Source organism: Vulpes lagopus, chromosome 10 (assembly GCF_018345385.1).
Source record: "Vulpes lagopus strain Blue_001 chromosome 10, ASM1834538v1, whole genome shotgun sequence".
Taxonomy (NCBI): Eukaryota; Metazoa; Chordata; class Mammalia; order Carnivora; family Canidae; genus Vulpes; species Vulpes lagopus.
Genome location: NC_054833.1, coordinates 68411986 through 68422748, shown reverse-complemented (window position 1 = coordinate 68422748; position 10763 = coordinate 68411986). Strand labels below are relative to the sequence as shown.

Here is a 10763-nt window from a genome sequence, read left to right as displayed (position 1 = left end):
GTTCCCAACTGGGGACAAATGTACAATGCTGTGGTAGCCATTCCAAGACAGTGCCCCTGTACCCTGACTGATTTTATATCCTGGTGGAGTCCCCTTCCCATCAAGTAGAACTAACCTGGGAACCAATAAGATATTGCAGAAGTGAGTCCAAGGCTAGACCATAAAAGGCATTGTGGCTTTGGCCCTGTTTCCGTTGGATCATTCTCTGGAGCAGTCAGCTCTATGGAGGAGTTCATGTGGCAAGAAACTGAGGAATCGCTCTTCCTCGGCGCCACCTATGGAGGTGGCAGCCATCGATTGCTGGGCATCATGGCTGCCCTCAGACCTCAGGTGAAGCCCAAGATCGTTAAAAAGAGGACCAAGAAGTTCATCCGGCACCAGTCAGACAGATATGTCAAAATTAAGCGCAACTGGCGGAAACCCAGAGGCATTGACAATAGGGTACGCAGAAGATTCAAGGGCCAGATCTTGATTCCCAACATTGGTTACAGGAGCAACAAGAAAACAAAGCACAAGCCCAGTGGCTTCCGGAAGTTCCTAGTCCACAATGTCAAGGAGCTTGAAGTGCTGCTGATGTGCAACAAATCTTATTGTGCAGAGATTGTTCACAATGTATCCTCCAAGAACCGCAAAGCCATTGTGGAAAGAGCAGCCCAGCTGGCCATCAGAGTCACCAATCCCAATGGCAGGCTGTGTAGCAAAGAAAATGAATAGACAGCTTATGTGCTTGTCATATTTATGTTAATAAAATAATAAAACTAAAAAACAAAAAAGAAACTGAGGAATCCCACCAATAACCAGCACCAACAAGCCAGGCACGTGCGCAAGCCACCTTGGAAGTGGCTCCTCCAGCCCCAGTCGAGCCTTCAGATGATGGAGCCCTGGCTAACACCCTGACTGCAGCCTCTTGAGGGACCCCAAGCCGGAACCACCCAGCTAAGCCTCTCCTGAATCCCTGACCCACAAATACTGTATGAGATGGTAACTGTTAGTTATTGTTTTGAACCACTAATTTTGGGGGTAATTTGTTACAGAGCAGAGGATAACAGATACAGGCAATGTTATGATATCCTCATCTCAGTAGGAACAGAGTCATTTAGACAGTTTCCTTGGGTCATTTTCAAAGGACTTCTCAATGACCCTATTAGGGATTGCTACAAAATTGAAACTTCACAAGTGGAATTGTGCTGATAATACAGGGCTTCTCTGTCTCAACACTGTGAATTTGTGGGTTTAAAACATCAGGTTTATGCTTGTACTTCCCCCTCCAGTACTAGATAGTACTGGGAAGGAGCCAAGTCTGAACAGCAAGGATGCCGTCAAAGATTTGCCAGGTGCCTTCTACGTTAAGAGCAGTTGTGGCTATCATGGAGCAATTGTGCGATTCCACTAGTGATGTGTAGCAGGAGTCCTTGACTTCGGAACCCCAGTGGAATCCCCCCGGTGGGCTTCTGGCTGAAGCATCACCTGCCTCTCCTGGCAAGCAAGCTAGAATTCAAGGAAGCCTGACTGTGGGCCATTTGAATCAAGGGAGGTGAATCAAAAGTAGATCCTGACCAGGCTCCTCAAAGCCCTACTCCACCGTGATGACTTAAGTATCTCCAGACTCAACTCCTCACCAGGTCCCTCAGTGTGGTTCTCCAAGTCTGGTCACCTCCACCAAGCTCTGCTTTTCCAAGTGAGTCTCTACTACTGTCCTACAAGCCCTCAACCCTCAATCACTTAGGTGCCAGGGCCCGGGCCCCATCCACAGAGAACCTTGCATCTGATCTCTTCTGTGCCCATTTCCTTTCCCTGATGATCCAGATGTTACCATTCATCATGGGCTTTTCTGGAAAACTTTCCAAAAGATTCCATTCCCCTCTCCCCCATTGCAGAACCCCAATAATTGAGAGAAATGACAATATTTAGTACTTCACCAGTGTGCAAGCCAGGACCCTGCAAGTCAAAGGAATGCTTCCTCACACAGGGTCACACGACCTCCCCGGCTCTGGACTCAAGCAACTCATTTGGCTCTGGTTTCCTTGGAGCATCCCCCAGCAGCCCTGTGAGATGGGGCAGGCCCCCAGAGCCACATGGGCGATGAGAGACACTTTCCCAAAGGACATAGGGCTGCTGGAAAATCATTTGAAAACCAGCAAGTCCACTTGCTCAGCACATCCTTGATATTCACCCCCTTGTCAGGTCTCATTCTGCCTGTCTAGGGGGACGCTTCAGCTCCCCAGGCTCCGTTTCTTATGGTCTCATAGCAGAGAATAACTAAAAAGGATCCCTTCTTCGTGTCTCTGCTTGCATACTTTCTGTGGCAGGGAGCTCATCACTTCCAGAAATAATTCCTTTTATGGGATTGGTTTCCTCTCTGTGACTCTTACCCGTTGGACGAGTTTGCCTATTATCAAAAGACACAAATCACCAATCACCATGTTCCTCCTCCCTCCCTTCCTTTCCTTTGACCATAAGTCACCAATAGATGGACTGGATACAAGGGTACTGCTGAGGGGAGATGCTGTGTTCTATCCTCCCAGCAAGGGGCAGAACTTCTTCACCGTGAATTGGGCACAGCTGCCATTGGGGAAAATCCCGTCATCTCATTTTCCCTTAGCCTAAAATAGCCACTTCCTTATTGGGAGATGCAGGGTGGTGGGGAGCAGAGAAAGAGACGTAGAAAGCCACCCAGACATGCCTGGTTTGCAAACATTCCTGGAAAGGTCAACGTCGTCAACATCAGCCAAACACATCAGGCAAGGCACTTCCGGCTGGCCATTAACCCAGCGTAAACAGAACGGTGAGGAAAGTCTAAACAGGGCCCCTGAGCCACAAATAAATGTCATGAATGAATGTATCCTCTGTGGTGTATGACTTTCTCCTAAAGGAGTTTGGAGTTGTTTGCAGATAATATCAATGCCCACCTTCGTGTTTCACATCAGGTTAAGGTGATGGACAGCTGGACGCTGTCAGGGTCATGGGGTCATATTAAGTGAGATGTTTGGCTCTTTTAAGATAATTAAGTGAGTCTTCCTGTGACGGTTGCAGGGGTGATCTCAAAGTTCAAAGAAAAGCAGTGGAGTTTTGAGGTGAGCATCCTAATTTTCGGTTGTGTCATGGGGCTCCGGGCCTGGCCAGTCTGATATGTCCATGTCTGCCAGGTGGGACACTGCTGCCACCATCGACAAGGCCACATCCTCCTTTAAACAAGGGGATGGCTGTCACACCTGCCCAGGTCACCCTGCTCCACGCCACCTGCCCCACCCCCAGAAGGGAATCCGGGGCACAGTGGCCTCCTCTCCCCTGGGGGTACTCTGCATTACTCTGCTCTGATGCTGCCCACCCAGAAGGGCAGCTCACATTGACCACACTGTGGAGGGCTCTCTGCTTGCTTCCTCAGCCAGGGAAATGACATAACTTTCTGGGAACTCCTTAAAACACTCACCGATCTCTTCCCAGTCCTCCTGTTGGTCTTGCTGTCCCTGTGCTTATAGCCCCGCTGCACCTCAGCTGGCTGGAGGGAGAGAGGCCATATATGCCGTTCCCTGGACCGTCCCTGCTGTGTGGGTGAGGGGGTAAGGGGGAGGGTATGGGCTTGTCTGAGCGCCCTTATTCAGAGGGTAGAAGAGAGAGAGGTTGGAAGGCAGGGGGTCAGAGGGTGGAGTTGAGAAAGGGCAGATTCTCCGTGCAAGGCCACTGACTCTATTGGAATTCCTAACCAAGGCAGGAGCGCCCCTCCAGGATTCCGAAGGCCTCTTGGGAAGAGCAGACTGGTGGCTGGGCTCAGTCTGGGCCTTGTTCCTGAGCACGGAGGGGAGGATGCTGGACCAGTTTCCCTGAACAGGATCAGAAGGCTGCCTGCATCCTTGTCATCTAGACAGAATGGCTTCCTGTATCAGGCCTGTTGGAGGTGGCTGCTCAGTGTTGGCCCTGGGCCCTGGGCACCAACCTGGGAGCTTGTTAGAAATACACGCAGTCAGGCACCACCCTAGGCCTGCTCAACTGGAATCTGCATTTTAAATGACTTTAAATGGCACTTCCCTCCATCCTCCGATTTCAACCTTCCAGAAGCAGAGCACTATTCCTGGCTCAGTGGAGGCCATCTCTAAGAATGGCCATTTGGAAGCAGATAGATTGCCCAAACCTAGCATCCAGAGCTGGGTCAAAACATACTTTTGGAGTCAGAAGCCTGAACCAATCTATGTTCACTGTAGAAAGGAACTTTGAACAAAGGCAGTATAGTGAGTCCCCCAAAGATATGGGTGAGACCTATATGAGGTCCATCCCAGACCTATGAAGGTGGCTGCTGTATTTGGAAACAGGATCTTTGCAGATGAAATGAAGGATCGTGGGTCTTTGTGGATGACCCATGTGGATCCCAAGTTCAAAGATGGTATCCTTATGGGAGACAGGGGGGTGAGGCACACAGAAGCCATGCAGATGAAGGCAGAGATGTGGCAGACTAGAGTACTGCCACATGCCAAGGACACCCAGAGCCACTGGAAGAGGCAAGGAAGAATCCTCACCTAGCGCTTCCATAGGGAGTGCAGCCCTGCTGACACTGATTTCAGACTTCTGACCTCTAGAACAGTGAGAGAATACTTTAGTGTTGTTGTTATGGATTTATTATGGCGGCCTTGGGAACTAATACAGGTGGCATTTCCTGACTGTGGAATTTTTTATCTGTGGAAAGATAAAAAATAGCCAAAAGTGACTCAAGAAAGGAGCAGTGACCTGGCCAATCCCCAGTTACAGCGATCTTAGCTTTGTTCCCAGAATTAGCCGACTTTTCTCCTCATTTCCTTATTTCTTTTTAATGCTCCATGAAACCCAAGTACAGTCGAGACCCAGGGCACCCAGTCTTGCATGGCCAGCTGATCACCAGACCATCAAAGTCTCTGGAACAGGTCCTTCATGCTCCCAAACACAGCAATCTTATTTGTTCTTAACTCAACTTTGTTTAGAAATTATCTCCAGCAGTTATGACACAGCAAAATTGAGTCATATCTTAACTACCTAAGTACCACTTGAAAAATAGACTTTACCTAACAAGTCCTTTGGCAAATGATCCCCAGGGTTGGGTTTGCTAAACTTTGATGATCACATAGTAGGTGAATTTAAAGTGAGGTATACTAGTATATGATTTGAGTGGACAGAAATTCTGGAGGCTCTGGGGCTATTAGACAATTCCGTCATTCCCTTTAAAAAGTTTTGGGGGTGTCCCCGGGTAGCTCAGTCAGTTCAGCGTCTGACTCTTGATTTTGGCTCAGGGTCATCATTGCAGGGTCTTGAGGGAGGCCCTGTGCTCAGTGGGAATCTGCTTGAGATGCTCTCCCCCCATCCCCTAGTCACTTTTGTGCTCTCTCTCTCTCTCTCTCTCTCTCCCTCTCTCTCAAAAAATGTTTTTGGAATTCAAACATTCAAGGCAGTATTTCTCAACTCTGACTCACATTGGAATCATCGGGGGGAGTTTAAAAATAATAATGGCCATGTTTCAGCCTCTCCCCAGATGAGTGAATCAGAATCTTGGGGGGGCATTAGAGAGTCACCCACCTTATTGAGTAGAGCCCACTTTCTGGGGCTCTGTGGAAGACCCCTGTGCCAGGCCCAGCTCCCAGGCTTCCTGTGCAGCCTGGGCATGGGCTTGTGCCAGGGCTAGCCAAGCAGACATGCCGACCCTGGCCTCTGAGTTGGAGGCTGTGATATCAAGTAGTGAGATCCATTCAACAATGAGTGGCCAGGCTCCCAGGGCAGAATCCGGTGTCGACAGTGATGCAGAGCAAGCTGAGGATCCTCACGCTCAGAGGCATACAGTGACTTGTCCAGGGCCCCAGGACTAAGGACAAGCAGCCAGGATTTGAACGTGGCCTGTCTGGCTCCAGAAGTTCACAGATCCTAACTCAATGCAACTCAGTGAATTCAGATAAAGTGAACACCCCTGAGAACCAGAACCCAGATGAAGAAACAGAACATGGCCAGTGCCCTAGAGGCTCCTCAGTTCCCCTCCTCCCAAACACAGTCATCATGGGATTTCTGGATTGACTCCACTTGTCTCTGAGCTTTACAAATGGAAGCATACGGGTTGCACTCTTTTCGCGTCTGATTTCTTCCACTCAGCATCATGTTGGTGAGATTCATTCATGCTGCTGTACATAGTTGGGGTTTCTGCATTCTCTTCACTGTATGGTGTTGACTGTATCACAGTGGGTTTACCCACCCTACTGTGGGTGGGCACTTGGCGTTTCCAGTTTGGGACTATGACAGACAAACAGCACTGCCAGCAATAGTCTTGTGCCTGTCCTTTTGCTCCCAGGCACACATCAGTATCTTCTTAAGAATTACTTTTCCTGGGGAGATCCCTGGGTGGCTCAGCGGTTTAGTGCCTGCCTTCAGCCCAGGGCGTGATCCTGGAGACCCGGGATCAAGTCCCACATCGGGCTCCCTGCGTGAAGCCTGCTTTTCCCTCTGCCTGTGTCTCTGTCTCTCTCTGTGTGTGTCTCTCATGAATAAATAAATAAAATCTTTTAAAAAATGAATGACCTTTTCTGCTTATATTATCAGGGTTGGTTCATGGGGCTTACAACAAGCACCTTGGCTGGTGCAGTGTAGAGACACTATTATTACCTCATTTTACAGAGGAGGAAAGTGAGGCTCAGAGAGGTTCAGCCCCTGCCTGAGGTTATGTGACTAATAGGCAGCAGAGTCGGGATTTGGACCAGCCTCGGCCCTCCAAACCACTGGTTAAGGGATGCATGTACATCTCCAGCCCTCTTGCTACTGTCTCCTGCTGAGCAGCTATTTAATAGTTAACACTCATTCCTTTGATGAAGTTGCTGAGCCCCACTGTCCCAGGCTCCGTGGTGATGTCGCTGGTGCCCCAGCTTCCTGAGCAGAGGATCAGTCTGCTCCTGGAGAGATGCCTGGGGGAGGACGAGGCTTGTCCTCACACAAGAGAACAGGCACTTCTGCCAAGAAGAGCAGCACTGAAGTGGCCTGAGGAGAAAGGACATCCCAGACTGGAGATGAAACCCCTACCTCTCACGCGACTCCTAAGTATGGGAATGACATTTCCACGGCAGGTGCACATGTCTGGAGTGCCTCCCAGTTCTGTTCTCCATCTGGCAGCTCTGGGCCAGGAGCTGTCCCCACCTACTCGCCACTGCAAATAGCAGGACAACATATGTGGTGGCACAAGAGAGAGCCGAGAGGATACTGATTGCTGCCCAGTGACCGAAGTGATGGGCCACCCTGGGACTCATTGGAGCGGGGTCACTTCTTGCAGGTGGAGTGTGCCAGAGGCCAGGCTCTTACAGAGGTCCTTCCTGGGGACAGGTCACAGGCCCTCCACTGCAGTGCTCTGTAAATAGCATTTGAATCAGGTTCGCCCCTCCAGGAATCGGGGGTCAGAGCCCCAGAGGCTCAGGGCAGACATAGAGGTGAGCGGTCACTGGTGGCATGTCTGACAGGATATTAAGACCAGATGTGCTGTCCTGGGGTGTGCAGTCTAGACCTCCCTCTAGTCTGTCCCTTCCTCGGGGGCTGCACAGATGGTGCTGTTGTTACAAAGTGCGATGTCTAGGCAGCAGCAGAAGCATCTGAAAATTTGCTAGAAATGCAAATTTTTGAGTTCTTACTGAGTCAGAAGCTTTGCAGGTAAGGTATGGCCCTTTTTAAATAACCTCCAGGTGATTCTGATGCACGCTCTAATTTGAAAGCCACTGACATGCAACTGTAGGAAGTAGGGAGACTCAGAAGGTTTGAGCCGGTTGTCCAAAGTTACATGGTTAGTAAGAGGCACTATGTTAGTTAAGATTAGGGCAGCCCGGGTGGCTCAGCGGTTTAGCGCCGCCTTCAGCCCAGGGCGTGATCCTGGAGTCCCAGGATGGAGTCCCGCATTGGGCTCCCTGCATGGAGCCTGCTTCTCCCTCTGCCTGTGTCTCTGCCTCTCTTGCTCGCTCGCTCGCTCTCTGTCGCTCTCTCTCTCTCTCTCTGTCGGTCATGAATAAATAAAGTAAAAAATATATATATAAGATTAGATTCAGCTGCAGGGCACCTGGGTGGCTCGGTGGTTGAGTGACTGTCTTTGGCTCAGGTCATGATCCCGGGGTCCTGGGATTGAGTCCCACATCAGGAGCCCCACAGGGAGCCTGCTTCTCCCTCTGCCTATGTGTCTGCCTCTCTCTCTGTGTCTCTCATGAATAAATAAACAAAATCTTGAAAAAAAAAAAGATTAGATTCAGCTACAAAAAGCAGAAATAAAAACCCTAAAAATCCAAGGCTTACCAAAATAGTTTCTTTTTCCTTCATGGTCTAAGGTAGCTGCTGGAGCTCCAGTCGTTACATCCACATTCCGGGCAGCATAAAGGAGGCAAGGGAGGAAGGTCATGCCCTGTGCCTTTAAGGATACTTCCTAAAACTTTATTTTTTTTTAAAGATTTATTTATGATAGACGAGAGAGAGAGAGAGAGAGAGAGAGAGAGAGGAGGCTCCATGCTGGGAGCCCAACACGGGACTCGATCCCGGGACTCCAGGATTGTGCCCTGGACCAAAGGCAGGCACCAAACCACTGAGCCACCCAGGGATCCCCTACTTCCTAAAACTTTATCCGTGACTTCCGCTTACATCCAATTGGCCACAGCTTAGTCAATTGCTTCACCCAGGAGAAAGAGGTCCTGGACAAAGCCTCTGTTCCGAGTGGCCACACAGGCAGGTAAAAAGTGGGGCTCCACTGCTGTGAGTAACAGACACTGACGCCAACTAGGCAGTCTCCACCCCACGTGCAGCTGGGATTGAAAGCTAGAGCAGATAGTTTCACCATCTAAAGTTATGTCATGTTTTTGTTTCTATGTTGTTTTTGTCTTCCCCTTTTAAAAGTCCCACGAAGACCGAGGCTTTTTTTTTTTTTTTTAAGGATTTTATTTATTTATTTGAGAGACAGCACAGCAGGGAAGTGGGGCAGAGGGAGAGGGAGAAGCAGACTCCCTGCTGAGCAGGGAGCCTGATGCAGGACTCGATCCCAGGACTGTGAGATCATGACCTGCGCTGAAAGCAGATACTCAACCGACTGAACCACCCAGGTGCCCAAGACCAAGCCTTCTTGAAAGTTACTCCTGGTTGCTCCCCACTCCCTAGCACCCAGAACAATGTGTGGCAGATAGAGTAGAACAAAATTTGTCACCCCCTGCCTACATGCAGGGACTCACAGCAGCAAGTGCCACTCCCTGACCTGGGCCCATCCTTGGGCTTTCAAGGTCATGGGCGCTGTTCAATAGGGTCTGGAGAACTCTCCAGCCAGCCACAGCCCAGCTGAGCTGGATCAGTAGAGAAAGAAGATTCATGTAGCCATTCCCTATCCAAACCTGAAACCTTGAGAACCAAGCCAGGCCCTAGCTGCGGTAGGTGGGATGGGTATCCCCACCGAGGTTGGGAGCAGGCTTCAGCCTCTCCCCTCTCTCCTTGGGGCTTTTGTTTGTTGGTGCAGGTTCCAGGAACTTTGGCGACCCTACTTAACGGCACCCTGGGCGCCTGCCCTGTGGTCCCGTGTTCAGGTTTGCAATTGCCCCGATTTTGGCTAAGTGGGTCAGGCTGGATGCAGCACAGGAGGGCTGTGTTCCCTGGCTGCTTCCTCTTGCTAAGTGGCACACACAACGCAGCCTCAAAAATCCAATTTAACAGAAATCTTGACATTTGCACCAAGGCAAATGGGCCTTATTCAAACACGAACTATTGCTGAATATCTATTGCTGAAGCTGCAGAGCAGACAATAGCCCGTATCACGTTGTTCAGTTATAACTGTCCTAATTACCAAAACCCACTAATTTCATGGAATATTTCAGAGTGAAGCAAATCTTTAGAAAGAACTGTCCTCATTTTTTTCCCCTCTGCGACCAGGAGGGCTCATCGTATTCATTGATAATGCCAACTTCGTCAATTCTAGAATCTTGTGTGCCCCACCTACTTGCTTCCCAGAGCTATTGTGAGGAGCCGATGAAGATGAGGTGTTTGTGGAAGCTCTTTGACAGCAAAGCAACCAACCTGCCAGGGAACAGTGTTCCCGGGCATTCCATACTCTGCGCCCCTCGGTGAAGTGACTGCTGGGGAGTTTGGTTTGGGGAACAAAGGAGAAATTGGTTGGTTCACAAGTTGATTAGTGTGCTCAGCAGCTGGAGCAGGTGTTGTGGAGGAGGACCAGCAGCATCTAAGTACCCAGAGCAGAGTCCTGTGAGTCTTTGGCACTCAGGGAGCTTACAGATTAGTATGAGGGAGACTATTTTGCCAGCGTCAAATAACTGCCTCCAAGGGGCAGGGTGATGAGCCAGTAATGGCTCTCCTCGGGGGCAGGGCACGGGGTGGACCATCACTCTTCAGCAGCCTCCTCTGTCAACTCCAGCCACACACAGCTCTGCTGTGTCATTCCAGCTCCAATAAGTCCACTCCCCCACCTTCCTGGGTGCCTGTCGTGCCTAGTGGCAGCTGTCCATCACCACCTGGCTCCCAGCTCCTGGCCCCTGGCCTCCCCACCCCCACCCCCAGCTCCTGGCCCCTGGCCTCCCCAACCCCACTCCCACCCCCAACAGTGAAGCAGCCCTAGCTGCAATGCCAAGTGCTCTACCAAGTGCTCTGCAAGGTCTCGATTAGATGACAATTCACGATTCATTCACGATGAATCTAAACGATTCATCTCGATTAGATGATCTTCTTTGGGATGGGGGTGCTCCCAACGCTCAGAGGTGACATTTGGACTACACCTTTCTTTTAGGAGTTTTAAAACCCTCTTT

The 10763-nt window shown here is 50.2% G+C and overlaps 1 protein-coding gene across 1 annotated transcript; it reads left to right on the top strand.

The window, feature by feature from the left end:
* Positions 1–261: 261 nt before the first annotated feature.
* LOC121500383 (60S ribosomal protein L32-like) lies at positions 262–714 on the top strand. The gene has a single exon (XM_041772055.1). It carries the CDS (start codon positions 310–312, stop codon positions 712–714), a length of 405 nt encoding a protein of 134 aa, XP_041627989.1. The 5' UTR covers positions 262–309.
* Positions 715–10763: the final 10049 nt, after the last annotated feature.